This window comes from Caloenas nicobarica, chromosome 16 (assembly GCF_036013445.1).
Source record: "Caloenas nicobarica isolate bCalNic1 chromosome 16, bCalNic1.hap1, whole genome shotgun sequence".
In the NCBI taxonomy this organism is placed as follows: Eukaryota; Metazoa; Chordata; class Aves; order Columbiformes; family Columbidae; genus Caloenas; species Caloenas nicobarica.
Window position 1 is genome coordinate 2,508,479 of NC_088260.1, and position 15,551 is coordinate 2,524,029.

Below are 15,551 nucleotides of genomic sequence, written 5' to 3' on the forward strand. Positions count from 1 at the left end.
CTACAAAAACTACCAAGGCCATTCTGTAAGGAAACTTTGGAATGGGCAACTTAGTCCCTTCTCCTCTGCACAGTGACCAGGAGAACATGACTTGTCTTGTTCCTTACAAGCCTCTTTTTTCTTTTTAGAAATGTGAAAAAAATGTTTGGTCCTTGCTCTCTGGCTCTGCCATGGGAGGTGACATTAATTGCCACCCTGGGGCAGATTTCATCCTTGCAAATCTGCTTTTTGTCTCATTGTCACTGCATCATTTTCCCCTTGTCTTCCCGCCATGCTTTGTACATCATCTCAGTTGCTCTCAGGATTTTCCATGTGCAGCAGGGATGGGGTGGCAGAGCTGCAGGGATTGCTTCTGGCTTTGCCAGCGGCTCCGCAGGGAGGCTTGGGCAGCTCTCCTGACCTTACTGCTGCCCAGCCTTCGCCTCTGGAAAACTGCGAGGGGGGAGCAGAACTTTTAAAACGGTGTGAAAATCAAGTCAGAGATGCTAAATGCATTAGGATTGTTGTTATTGTAGACGGTGCTAAATGGCTTTCCTCTCTGAGAAGCAGTTTGTAGACATGGAGGGAACTGAATCTATATACATATTTATAAACATCACATGTGCACTTTGATTTACTTGCTTTGCTGACAGGTCTTGCTAGACCTCACGGAGTTAAACCAAAGTCATGAGAGATGGGAGGAGAGGAATAAACGTCTGTTCGAGACTTGCAACATCCTGTAGTCACTATGGCTGAATTTTAAAGAGGGTTGTAAAGTAACCAGCTCTGCAGCTGCCGTGGAAAACCACGCAATGTGCTGGTGAAAGACCTGACTGGTAGACATTAAAAGCTGGGAAAACTGTAGGAGCTGATAGAGCAGCTAGGCAGGATAAGACAAATACATCACAGACTTCGAGGTGAAAATGCGGTGTTTGCATTTTATGCCTGGGTTATAGAGATCCTCAAGTTCACATCACTAAGTAGATGCTGCGTGTTTGGTGCTGCAGCTTCGGGCAGCGCTTGGCAAGGCAGCAGCAGAGTTCTCGGTGGAGATCTGTGATAAGGAAGGTCGTGTCTGTGCCTTCTACATCAGTCGGGCTTCAGACAGGTCAGTGTGAACGTGTGGCTGCCAAAGGAAATGTGACTCACCAAGGCAAATTCCTGGCAATAGTTTGGTACGTGAAAATAATTGAATGTTTCACAGCAGGGCTTCCAAGTTCAAACAAAACTCTGCGTAAAGCACCAACAGACAGACCTCAGCAGATGTATCATCACATGTAACAAGATGATACTGAAGTTGTTTTCAGGTGTGAATTTGTTGTTAAAACAATAGAAAACTCTAAACCTATTCAGAAAATAAAACATTGAATCTCGTTTTGTTCCATCTGTTTTACAAGTCCCAGAGGACTCTGATGGGACCCGATTCCCACACAGCCTGAGTCTGGGGAAGCTTTTTACAGAAACCTTGTTTCTGTAAAGTAGTATGAAGTCATGTCTTTAAACCTCTGTGATAACACTTAGAAATGTTTTTTTGAGGAAGTTAATGTAACTACTGTGATCATCAACTCGTTTGTGCCTTCCTAATGTACAGTCTCAATAGTTCTGGTCAGTGCAGAAACAGGTTTCATCCCACATGTGGGAGGGAGAGGGCAGATAGTGGATGAGAGCAGCGTACGTGAGCAGGGAGGTCTCACTGCTAAAACAAGAACTGCAGTTATCAGCTGTGCCCAGCATCCGGTGCACCATGTACCATATTATACAGAAATTTGCAAAGTCCTGTATCCTTTAACAAAGTGAAGTGGGACGGCACTTTTCCTGTATTTTCTTCAGGCAGCAACTGACTTCCCCTGAGAAACTGGGAGAGTTCCCCTCCTCTCCTGCCCCTTGCCCTGTTCTCTGCCTCAGATTCCTCCCCACTCCCCATCTCCCACCCTTCCCAGCCTCGACTCTTTTTCAGCTTGTCGTTTGTCGGCTGTGACAGTGCAGAAACGTGGTTGTGAGCAGAGCAGAGAGTGAGGACGGGGCAGGAGGGAGTCCCGGGAGGCACAGAGGTGGCCGCGGTGGCTGCGGGACAGGGAGACAAGCTGGGTGTGCGACACGGAGGGATGTGGATCTCGTCATTGGGTGGCTCTGGAACGCAAAGAATGACACAGAAGAACCTGTCAGATTTGTTTGCTGGATATTTCTGCCTCTCAAGGGCTTCTCTCGTCTGCTCTTTGTTGGCCAGGCCCCAAGGAGCTGTGTGGCAGATGGGGAAAGGGGTCCCTGGCTGTGTCCCTCAGGATTCCCTTTAGACCACTGAGTGCACAGGGGTAGCACAGTGTGGAAGATGGGAAAGATTCACGTACAGCTCAGAATACAGCATGGGGATGACAGCAGCAAGTGCAAAAGAAAGAAAGGGGAAAAAAAAAGCATATATTAAATAAGGCCAGTGATTTGTTTGGGGTTTCTTAATGCTTCCCTCTATGCAAGCGAAGCTGTTTCAGTCAGTTTGACCCAAGTCATTCTGGCTCTGCTACACATCACACCAAATATTTACTCTGCTAAATTGCATTGCTAGAGTCTCGTTGGCATCTTTTCTTTGAAGTGATATCCCAGAGCTTTCATTTTGTTGCTGGAAATCCCTACATCGCATCCCATAGTCCACCCCTCACAGAGCTCCAAAACCCCCGCAGGCACCAAACCTCTGCATTAGGCTTCCGAACTGCAGGCCTGAGAATCAAAAGAGCCTCACGCTGGCACATCAATCTGGGAGCTGAGATACTGACCCCATGTGTGAAATTTTGATTTGGTTTAGCTAATTTCGCATGACATGTCGCTACCAGTCTCCCCAGTCTCAGCAGTTCGGGGGTATCAGACACAGTGCACTCAGGTACCTTAGGCCACGTTTCCCAGCTCTGATTTTCTGAAAGGTTTTCCTTTGACAATCGGACATGCTTTTCCCTCCTGCAATGATGTCTGAAAGTGCTGGCAGCCTGTTTAGGAAAAGCAAAGGAGAAATCTCCCCAAGTTTGTTTGTTTGTTTGTTTGCTTTTAAGAGCAAACCTTGCTGATGATCAGCTAAAGCAGTCTTTCTAGGCACCAAATTGGAGTACGCGCTTGCAGCTTCATGGAGTTACAGTTTGGAGGCTGTGAATTAATTAGCAATTTCTCTGAAGAACTGCAGCCTGACAATTTGCAGACTTCATAGCTCTCTGACTTTGATAAACAGGCAACGCACATGACAGCTTCCCGGGATCGTGGTAGCCCGCTTAGCACTGCAAACCACCAAAACACCAAAATAAACTAACACAATTCCTAAATGTTAGACATCAAAGCATTGAAGGGACTTTGCCATTTTAAACTTGAGACAAATTAAAATTTGCGTTTACTCTATAGCTAGAAAAAAGTGAATTCTGATGGGAGGATTTGACTCCCCAGCTGAGTGTAAAGTGATCCAGCGTGGCTGGGATAGCTTCCTGGCGACGTTACAGACTGTCCTGTTGCTAAATAGCTCGTTATCCTCTACAGGTACTTTGCCTGTGTGCTGCCTGCTCCTTAGCGGAAAATACAGGCTTAAAATGACACACTTCTACTCTGTGAAGTCACTGTTAGAAACGTTAAAACCTTGTGTGCCTTTATCCCAGCAGCAGAGCGGTAAATAACAGCACCGAAAACAGAGGCGATGTCCTATCGCCCCTACTTTGTCTTGCATTTGTTGAGTGGTTGCCATGTTTCACCTTCAAGAAAACTGTTGCCTACTGTTAGTCGCTTCAGCAGCTTGACCTCAGAGCTGAACTGTGGACTGGACACTGCACAAATACCACAAAAAATAAGGATCTCTGTTTTGAGGCAGTTCCAATCTAGATATGTGAGACAGACAAAGACAAGGAAATGGGACACAACAGGCAAAGGCATTTTTCTCTCCCTCAGAGTGAGGTGGTTTATTTCCTGCCATTTTCATCACTTAAAGATGTGGAACTGCATCCTGCAATAATTGGCAGTGTCCACAAGCCAGGATTGCCCGGTTCTAACAACATACAAATGCAAAATGTTGGAATTCGCCTGCCCAGACGGCAGCCTCACTTCACCGAGGCACATACAGCAGCACCTGGGTTTGCTCCTAAATTGCGTTTCTTTCCTTCTTCAGCTTTTTACTGAACGTCACAGGCTGTGTAACGAGAGACCTCTCACTGCTGGTCATCTTATTAATGATCCCACTCTTCCCTTGTAAGATCTACCTGTTATTTTGCTCCTTCTCTCCCTATTTACTACACACAGCACTGTCATATTTTTGGCTTTTTTTCCCTCCTCACACTCAGCAGTGACAAATTATACCTACACAGCCATAAAAGTTTGTTAGTAAGAATGTAAAATAGTGAAAAGGCTTTGCAAAAGTTAACTCTCAGATTAAGTATAATTCGGTATTTTTCCTGAATGCCTCGTGTGTGACAGTAGGAGGGTCAGACAGTCTCTGTGATTATCCCACGTTGCTTTTTCCCCACAGCACAATCCAGCCGTTGGCTGTTCTCTGGTTTTAACTGGAAAGTGGTGATTGCTGTGCTGTAGATGGGGCTCCGTTTCGCCGCTCGTCCTCGCCAGATCTGCCCCCTCCATCAGCACTGGCGCTGCCCCAGCGGAGGAGCGGGAGCGTGGCTGGAGGGCACTCACCCCCCGCGCACGGGCAAGGCAGTAGAGACCGAAAACTAAAGAAAGAAAAATATACTGGGACATTGATTCTGCCACTTCTTTCTTTCTTACCAATGGTTTTGCAATCACAATTTGCTATTAAAAAAAAAAAAAATCCATTTTCCCCTCTCTAGCAGCTGTGTGGAAGGCTCAGAGTCAGCAGGTAGATGGACCCAGAGAAACATGCCTTTGGGTTTCGGTTTATGCACCTTTTAAACTTTGTGTCAGCACAGCTGATTGTGGAGATCTCTCGCCTGTACAGAGGAAAAAAGGAAACCAATTAGGTAACAAGTGCTTAAACTGAATGTGATTAATTTGCTTTTATGTCCCTCTCCTCTTTCCTATTCCCAGTGACTTCAGATTTCACACTACACAATGAAAAGTGCACACATTACAACAAACAGCTGACTTGGAAGTTCATGTCAGTCTTTTCACACTTTTGCATTCGGGTTTCACCATCATTTCTCACATTTGCAGTATTTCAAACTCTACTTACAACTCTTCTATTTTTATTAAAGGCCTCACAAATTATTTTGTGTTATTTCTGCCCACAAATCTTTTATTCGTTTGGACACAGAAGATTTTTTTTTTTCCCCTGCATCCTCAAGGTTTGGAAACCACAGGGCAAATAAAGACATCAGAATACTATTTAATTTATTTCAAGCTTTCAGACCAACTACTACAGTATTTTAAGACTGAACTGAAGCTGTTTGCGAGCTCAGAGCTGACAATAATGTACCACAACCAAGGAAGTTTGCGTTGGAGCGGTTTCGGTTCCTCTGCACTGCCATGTATCTGGCCTCACCAGCTGCTTCTAAAACTTGTACTTCAGCTGCCATAATCTTATCATTAAAGGTGGATTTAAGTTTTAAGAACCAACGAACAAACCTTTGTAGTTGCAGGCAGAAGCTGGAAGATGACTCTGCATTTAAGGTGCAAGCTCAGCTTCACTCCAGCGTCGAGCACTAATCCAGGATAATCGAGTGGTAGACGGGACGAACTCGCAGCAGCTCCTTTAGAGAGATGCATCTATTTGCTTTATTGTTCAGCTGCTGCTTTCTGACTTTCCAAATCCCTTCTATGTTGTTGTTTTTGTTTCCTATCCTTGCAGTGGTAACATGAGGAAAAAAAGCTGAATTTGGTCACATCCATGAGGATGTCAAGCATTTAGACTTTATTGGTTTAGAAGCTTACTAAATTTAAACAGAAGCATTAACATGGCCTTAGGCTCTCTTGACAGTTATAAACTCTTCCTTGGGGGGATTTCTGTAATGCTTTCTAATCAGCTTAAGGAGTTAATTAAACAGCTGTCACTTAGCTTCTTAATTCTGAGACCTGATGCTAAATAAGATTTGAAATTAGTAATGCATGACTGAAGGGTGGATTCTCTGATATAAATAAGACGGCTGCTAGCTGAAGAGGAGCAAAATCTAGTCCTTTTTAAAATAAATAGTGAAAAGATTCAAGGTGGTACCCTGGAATAATGCTCTGAAGGCTGATTAATAGAAAAGAAAAAAAAAAGGAAAATGGAGGATGTTAATGGGTGCCAAATGGGATGGATTTTCAGGCAACTATTCCTTCTCATTTGATGGTGTGCCCTGGATGTCAGGGAATTTCAGTCATCACTTTATTCTCTTCCCTGCTGCAGTCTGGACATAGTAAACCTAAAAAGGCAAGATACCTGTGGAAACAAAAAGGAATATGCTTGATTTTAGAAGTCAGATATTTAGCCCGCAAAAATATATTCCACTACGGTGATAAAAAATGTAACTGGAGAGCTGCTGTTCTTTTAGAACACGTATTATGGTGTTGTGGGGACTTTTTAATACTTTTTCACTTGTGTACTGTAGTAGGACAAGTATTACTTGTCCTGAAGGGTATGAGCTGCAGATCAGTCCCAGTTATTTTGAGGAAACGTGTCTGCAGGGCTTTTTTTGCAAACAAGCTGGCTCCTTGCTCGCTGCTGCGTGTGGTGGTGTGAGCTTTGGGGGGGACTCGGCAGGGAAATGATGTGTTGAATCGTGCTCAGCGCGGTCGGAAAACAATGCTGACAGCTACTGCTGAACTTTGCTTTGTCACAGAAATCTGATGTGGGGCCTCAAAGCCAAGCGTGAGTTAGTCATATATTTATTTCTTTTAAAAGCCATTATGAATACAAACATTAGGAAATGTTGTATACACAGAAAGAATTAGGGGGAGAAAAAGAAATCCCTTAAGATTTATAGAGATATTGTTAAAGTCCTTTCTTTCACCCCGGGAATTGTAAGTCAAAAGATAACCGAAGGGAAATTAAATTGCAGGGAAGCTACCAATTAAAGTTGAAAAAACTAACAGGTATTCGCTTCAGCATTTCTACTTAAATAGATGCTTACTGTGTGTATCTTCTGAATATGTTTCTGCTGGAGGGCTTAATATGCTCAGTTATTTAATATGAATCTCTTCAGTAGGCAAAGAATGGTCACTCCAGAATCCTATTTAAAAGTATTACTATATTTTGAATGTGGTATCATTTTCAGAATAAGTGTTAGTTAGTCTTCCATTTCTATTACATGGAGAAAAATGGCTTTCTCTGTTTGCTATTATTATTTCATTTTATTATAGGAGGAGTTCAGTGTATGTGAATTATAGATATACAGTACGTAATAGAGAAAGTTCAGCAACTTTTAAATAGCTGCTCAGGGAATCAACTTTTAGCAGTTAGAATAGTTGGCTATAGCTTTGCAAAAGCATAACTATTCCCATCTTGTAGTGCCCTGACTTTATATCTCCTATAATCTATGTTAGTTATGGATAAGGGCTGTAATATTTCTGCAGAAGATTCTTTCATCACTTAAGCAGCAAAAAGTAACACTTTTAAATTAGTAACTATTTAGATTTACAGCTTTTACATGCTGAGACTCTTAACTATAAATCTCTGTATAGCTAAAGAACTATCATGTTTGTTTCCTCAAAATGAAATGATTTTAATACGCTTTCACCAGGAAAACATTAAGCGCCTTCTAGCCATTAAACAAATGGCTGAAGAAGCATTTTAGTCTGCCCCTGCTGTGTAAATTGGTGTAAATGGTTGTTACACCTCTGTGTTTAAGGGTGCGATGCAAACCAGGTGCCTAAAGAAATCATCCTCCAAGTCTGTACGTGTAGAGGTACCGAAACCTCTGCAAACAGAATATACAGCTCAGTTGTTCTGGTGCAGATTAACAGAGCTTTGGATCATTGCCAGCTTGCTTTGCCCTTCTTTTGCTTTAGAAAAGTATTGGATCAATTTCTTTTCCTGGGACCGGACAAATAGTTGCTGATAGAAAGTCAGAAAATCACCGCAGGGATTTCTATGAACTCCAGGCATTACTTCTTACCCCACACCTCCCTCATTTCTCTTGGAGACAGAGGGGACAAGGATTGTTCTGGAGATTTTTATGACTGTCTAGGAATCAGCAATACTGTCACATTCTGCACATTGTGCTGCTATGGACTGTGCACGGTTCTGGAAACACTTTGGTTCTGAACATAGATCTAGAACGTGGCTACAGACGAAAGCTGTAATACTTTGAATCTGGGATCTTCGATTTTGGATAGAGACAACGTGAATTTGCTTCCTTACCCTTGAGTCAGGTATGAACACATTCATCTTTGTACTTCAGCGCTCCCATTGAAGTCACTGAGGTTGTTTGCACGCCGGGGTTCAGTACAGCCCTGTGGAACCGCAGCCTCAGACAGCGCTGGGACAGGACCCGAGACCACGTTCCTGAGCTTTGAGCCAACCAAGACTCTGGACATGCAGAAATTCCCTCGGGATTACATACACCATGCACGTGCTTTTAGAAGGGAGTTGAGAAGGAAAACAGGGTAGTGCCAGTGAGGCAGCTGATGTACGAAGTAGCCTGGTTTTGTTTGCATTTCCATACAGGGATAGGTACCAGGTATACTGGGATTCAGTCTGTATTCAGAATATCCAAAGCCAGCACTTGGAAAATTTGGAAACTCAAAATGAATTAATGAAGCTTTGGAGAATCATTCTCAGTTACTAGCTCTCACCAGGGGAAATTACATTTGCTTTTGGTAAGGAGACCTCATTAATCACACTGTTTCAAAGGTTTAGTTATTAAACTCCCCTTTGCTTTATAAAATAATCGCGAGGGTCATACTGTAATGTATTAACTGGAGAAAGAAAGGCAGTCCTGCTTGGGGAAGCAGGTCTTTCCGGCTTTGTACTAGGTGCAAGTAGCCAGGCATGTGGTACGGCCTCAAACGGTCCCAGTGAAGTGAGATTCATGCCCAAGCGTTTGCAAAATCAGGACCTGATGTCTGGATTCTGTAATTATCGCAGATGCTTAATGGCAGTTGTTCTGTCAAGCTGCCCCCATTTGCAGCTCTCTGGAGCCTATAGGAGAGTGGTAAAAGTATCTAAATAACTTACAAGGAATAACTTCGCTGCAAAGCTCAGATCTGAAAAAAATAAGAGAACCTGGAAACTTAATTGCAAATCTTTCTGAGACCCCAGTTGCCTGAATAATATATTCTCTACTGAGAACAAATGTGCACTCAAGACAGAAGGGCCTTAAAGTACAGGCAGATATTCTCACCTTTGTATGAATTATAATTTCAAAATATCTGAAAGGCTTTTATGCTGAGGGAGGGAGAGGATTTTCTTCTTCTCTTTTTGTGAAATGCTGTTTCACCTTCCCCTAAAGATGATGGTGAGGATGGGGAAACTTTGGCAAAGCAGCTATCAAAAAGATCAGGAGTTTTTTTCTTTCTTTCTTTAAATATTGCTTTGAGTCTGAATGAAGTGTCTCTGTTTCTTTAAGTAATAAGAAAAGGTCTTTTTGATCTGTATCCTTTAGATGAGAGAAATCCCAGCTTCTCTTTAGCCCAAGAGGCAGTAGGGGGAGTCGTCATCTTCTGGTAACTTGGTTTCAATCTCTCATTTTGTTGTCTTCCACAAGTAAAATCAGGTCAGTCTCAGAGCTCATAGTGTGAGCTATTTAGATAATGAGAAGTTAGCACTTGGGGGGCTTTGGAAGCCTTTATTTCACAAGAGCCAGCTGAAATCAAGAGCCTCTTGTTCTACAGGATAGTCTGTGATTCGCAGGCACGGTTCTCAAAAGCTCAGAGACCTTTCCAGGAATGAGCAATATCTTGCAATTAGGAGCGGAAGAATTCAGGCATCAATTTGTGCTCTCTGCGTATCTCACACACATCAGCGATATTCGCCCTGCGAGACTGATGTGACACCCAGGTAACCGAGAGTGCTCTTTGGTCTCCTGCTCTTCATATAATCAGAACTCAGCACTTTTAAATTAGAAGTGATAAAGCAAACGGAAGGAATGCATTTTGCAATAAGCATCACAACAATGATGTACCAGTGACAAAGGTCACTGCAGAGCTTATTTTGCTTAAAGAGCCCATCCTTCCTTTTTGGGAGAGGATGGTTTTCCACAGGTCTCACTAAAAGATAAAGAAAGAAAACTTGTGAACAAGTGCTCGCCCACCATTACCCAACAAGAGCCAGGGTATGTCCTAGAAAACCTGACGAGGGTCTGATTCCCCACAGTCCTGTGGTACAAATAGTTATTTATGCAGGACTGGAATCATGGCAATTTTTGACTGTCCGCAATCCAAACCCGTTCCCTAGCAATTGTTCCGTACCTCTTTGCTCTAAATGTTGACTGTATTTGCGTGACGGTGCCATACAATTTCAATATTTGTAGAAAACCTCTGAGAAAAAAAGGTTTTGTGGGTAAAACAGCAAAGCTTTCAGACATTATTTTTATGTGATCAGCGTAGTCATTAGTGAGCTCCTCAAGACGGAAGTTTCACTCTTGTTAGATGCAGGGAAATGTTGTTTATGTGGTGCAGGGTCATTCCTCGGGTGATAAGTTGCTCTGACACTTGGTGAGCATTTGCGAAATGGCAATTAGGGCATGACAAATGTCTCAACAGCCCTGAATCAGAACTGGGAGTTTGGTTCCAGGATTAAAGAGAGGAAATTTGTCTTTTCCGCCCCCTGCACTTGGAGCAGTTATTGGAATAGAAGAATTAATTCATAATCTCAGAAATTATAATGAACCTTAGAATATAGAATTAGAACAACTTTAGAAATTAAAGCTGAATGTAGGTGGTACTAATAAAGTAATAGCAAAATGTATTGACTAAATGGGCTTTTTTGGTTTCTTAGGAAGCAGAGATCCTGAATACAGCGATTCTCACTGGGAAAACAGTGGCTGTCCCTGTCAAAGTGATCTCCGTGGAAGACGATGGGACTGTGACTGATCTTCTGGAATCTGTGGAGTGCAGATCATCAGACGAAGATGTCATTAAGGTAGGATCATAGTGCTCTGTTGCACAAAGGCAAAACACTGGTGGTTTCTAACATAACAAGTTCTTTCACCTTCTGAACTGTTCTGCCGCTGAAAGACAAAGGTTTGTTATCACCACTATGCATAGATTGGTTCAGCAGAGCAATAAAAAACCCCCAAATCACAGATTTTCCATCCTGCATGTCAAATACTTGGAACTGTCTTTCACTTCCCACTTTTGAAGTATTCTCGGAGTTCACTCTACCTTTGCCTTCTACTTTTCAGCTCCCTGGGCTGTGCAGGGTCAGGAAGGTTGTCAGCTGATATTCTAGAGAGGGAGGTAATTCCTCTGAAGCTGGTTTGCAACATTGAACAGGAGCTCTATGACTCAAGGATTCAGCTGTCATCTTGGTACTGACCCAACTGTGTGTTGCAAACAACGTTAAATTTGGAATTTTCTTGGGTCATAATTGCTGTTAGGATGTCTCAGAGGAAACCTGTTGCCCGCCAATCATGGCCTGGGGGCTACTGGATAATACACCTGGCCAGTGGATTGACTCTGTACAGCAGCTCTGTAGCCTAAATTTCCTTGAAAGAGAAATGCTACTCTTAGTTTTGACTCCCAGTGTGTACTGTCCTTAGCAGTGGTGAGGAGAGAGCTTGCAGGAATGCCTTGAAGTGTCTTTTTGTTACTGAAATCTGGGTGTCAGACTGGACCCTCAAGAAAATTGCTGCTTCTTGAAGGCTTTCAGCTTGTACCAATATTACTACCAAAAGCTTTTAAGAAGTTCTGCGTATTCGTACTCAGTTTGGTTAATGGTTAACACACATTAGTGGTAGTGGAAGGACACGGTCAGCAGTGGCGATTGTGGGAAATACGGTGGAAATGTTCCAACGTGGTGACAGAAATATTGGCTTGTCTACAGCAGCATTTATTTATCTTTTCACAAACTTATCTGTGGCTGTCACTTAAGAGGAGGAAATGAGAGACATGGCTACAAATAAAAGTTAAAATTGAATTCTTTTTTGACATAACCAGCATGTCACAAAACGATTACAAATACTACAGGCCACCCCTCCAGCTGCTGGAAATCACTGTTATCCCATTAACTTTTGTGAACTGCACCATATTGAGGACTTGGCCTTTGTGAAATTTGCCTTAGCCTAAAGCTGACTGGAATGCTAAGCTCTCAACCTGTTCTGTTAGTTCATTTTAATTTGGATTCAAACAGCTAAGGGTAGCGTTTAGCTCCAAAGCAAACCTCCCTGGCTGCCATCGGCTTTTTCAGATATTTCCTAGTGGACAGTTTTTGCCTTTATAGGCAAATACGGGTGCAGGTACTTGGGTTTTACTGTTGTATGGGAAACTGTTGGGAGTTGGAGACATAGCTGCAATTTCAGCAACTTCATGTCACAGGGGGAGTGACAACTGGGAAATTGAAGAACAGAGCTGGGTATGGGCTTAAATTATCTTTCTTGAGCTATCTCTAAACAGAGGTTTTTTGTCAAAAAAATGCAATGTTTACACTCTAGGCTTGTTTTAAGTAATTTCTTCATGGTAATTTCTTATACACCAGATGAACCCAAGCATTTTAAAAGTACAGCATTTTTTGTGTTTCCTTTTTAGAATCTACACAGGGTTTCTATTAATCCGAATAGCCACTATGCTGGTATTTTCTGATTAAATGTGTCTTTCTGGCTGTCTTAATAGAGACTTTTTTTTTTTTTGCTTCTATGAAGCCCTTTTCAATGTGGTAAATCTGCCACATATAGCAAACAGTGGGGCTGAATCTAGGTTTAAAAAAGTGAAGTAATTATTTGAGGTGCTTGTGTTGTGGAAGTTAAATGGACTAAGTCTTCACTCACTAACTTACTCATTAACTAACCTTTAAGCTTTTTCAGAGAACTAGAACAAAGAATTTGAAAACAAATAGATCATTTGGAAGATACTTTAAAAATCAGGTTTGTTTTCCAAAGTTTTGGTTTATCCAAATTCTTTGGCATGCTCACTGGATATTTCTGAAATGGTTTTGTCTGCTGTAAATCTGCATCAGTTTATAGTAAGCAGTATGCTCAGCTCTAACCCTCGCAAAGAGGTTAAAGTGGTACTACGGCTTAAATGTGCATCTATCATTAATTGTAAGTACATTAATATACCAATAAAGGTTTGTGTGCTTAATATTATTAATAGATATACCGTTGCACAGTTAAACTGATGACAGGCTCGATGTCAAAACAGGAAATCACTGGTCAGAGATCAAGACATTCTGGGCTTCTGCAAACATCCCCCTGAGTTCCCTCCTCCGCAGGCAGGTTTCAGCAGCAGGGAAATGAGCTGCCAGTTTAAAATGAGCTCTTAATTGAAAATGTGTCTCCGAGTTTCCAGTTTACCTGCTCTGGTTCAGACCAAGCCTTATTCACAGACATCTTATCTAATGAAGATAAAGATATATAATTACTGGCCAGCCTTCAGCCTGCAACAGTAATTAGAGTTCCTGTTCTCTGAGCATTAGAGTGGAGAATATAAAATGGAAGAAAAAGTCTGCTTAAAATGCCTGTTGAAATATAAAGATTAAGGTTACATTTGTTTGTGTCTTTACAGTTGCTGTTTTTCAATGCATCTGTCATGTAGCATCTAACAGATTGATTACATGTTTATGGCTTAGCTTTTATTCTTTGTGTGTGTGTGCGTTGATTGACGATGAGTTTAAGCTCATTTTCCTTGCAGAATGAGGATACCTCATTCTTCTTTTAGTTTCAGGGATCACATTTATTACTCACTTCTTCCACTCAGACTTCAAAGAACTTTAAAGAGACAAAATTCTGCAGTGACTTGTTTTCAGCCAAACTTCATCTTCTTGGACGTGGCTGAATAAGTCAGGACAGAATTTAGTCCATTAAAACAATATTGTTATTGACAAATGATTGTCTGAAATTATTTGGTCCACCATGACAGAGTAACCACACCAAAAAATGGAGGCACATTATAGGCTGTTTCACAACTGAAGAGTCTCAGACAGAAAAGTTTGAAGTGTTGTAAAGAAGTTCTGGCCATTGAAGTAGATAGTAAAACTCCTACTGACCTCATGGAAAAGAGGGATTGGTGACCAGACTTTTTTTGTGGAATTGTTGATAGGGATCAAATACTCAAGATTATTTAAATCAAGAATGAGGAGAGGAGAGAGGAAAAATCAACATCTTTTAATCTTTCACTTTGAAAAGACATTTCCATTTCAAAATGGCCATTTTTTTCAAGGCTCAACAAAGCCTAAAAGTCTCCAAAGCAACACTTTCCAATGCTCTGGGTTTTCAGTGTGATGAGTTGATTGACAGTCTGCATTTTGTTGCCCTGAAATGAAAACACCTTTAGATTCATTTTGTTTGGGGAGTTAACTAAAAATTCCAATATATTCTCAGCTCTGCCCAGAAGCCACTTGCTGGAAGTCACACAGTGAATGGCACCAACTCTGGGAACAGGGTACAGTTTCTCTGGCCCTTTTTTGTATTATAGTGTTTTGTAGAGGACTCCATACCAAATCCGTGTGCTCCAAACACAGCGACGTGGTGGGAAGTTATTGCTGATGGACTGAAGGGCTGGTGGCTGCTTCGTTCTGTTCCCTTTGGACTGTATTAGAGAGGATAACAACGCACTTGGCAATTTGTGAAATATTACTGCAGGCTAATAAATCTTTCAGTAACGCAATGTGGTTTTATCAGTGGCAAAATAACTTATTTTTAATCAGGTGACAGACTTTACAAAAAGCTGAAATGTCAGAGCACTTAAAATAGCCTGAAGTAGACTTTTTTAAAAAAAACGTTAAACTTTTAACAGCTGTTTCTCTTCTTCCTTACGCTGCTGCACTTCAGGGAAAAGTTGGACTCTTCTAAAGTCAGTGGGGTGACAGAGTAAAAAAGTCAAAGGGAGAAGATAATGGGGTCCAGGATTTTATCTGCTGCTTAGTTCAGCATTGGCAGCTCCAGTGCTGGCGATTTCACAACCACATTGCTAGCGGCAGTCCACTTGATATTCTTTTTACAACACATTCTTGGGTGCATGTGACTACACAACTATTCAGTTCCAGCTTTCAGCTGGCAAAGAAAGTCCTCACGGCTGCAGGTCAAAATCACGGGCCCCTAAAACGCAGGTGCTGCAAAGATACACAAAAATTTAAAAACAAGAGTGTGAAGAATCCCAGTTTCCTCGTGATCTCTTGAGTTTAAGCCAAGCTAAGAGTGATCTGAGATTCATGTTATCTGTTCCACTAGCTGACCAGAATGTGCAATATCCCGTTCAGGTGAGTTTGTTGCATGGGTTGCTCGGTGTTCAGAGCACCCAAATAGAAGGAAAAGGCAGATGAAATCAGCGTAGTTTGTTGAATGATATCAAAGAAAATACTTTACCATGAGCAAATGGGATTTTGTCTGGATTAAACACTTGCATATAGAATATGGTTGTGTCAGGCCGAATTTTATAATAGGGAGATAAATCTCTACCTTGAGGGCCGGGTGAAGATCAAGTTCAATCTACCATGGTTTTCCACAATATAACACAGTTTCTCTCACCAGCTGAACTGCCTTATTCCATCCCAAATAATTTTGATCTAT

At 41.9% G+C, this 15,551-nt stretch overlaps 1 protein-coding gene across 1 annotated transcript in view; it reads left to right on the forward strand.

Moving 5' to 3' along the window:
* The window catches only part of TMEM132D (transmembrane protein 132D), a 220,088-nt gene that overhangs the window by 170,616 nt on the left and 33,921 nt on the right, over positions 1 to 15,551 (forward strand). Inside the window, exon 5 of the mRNA XM_065646455.1 lies at positions 10,826 to 10,969. Within this exon, the coding sequence (XP_065502527.1) occupies positions 10,826 to 10,969 (144 nt within the window). The remainder of the gene's footprint in view (positions 1 to 10,825; positions 10,970 to 15,551) is intronic.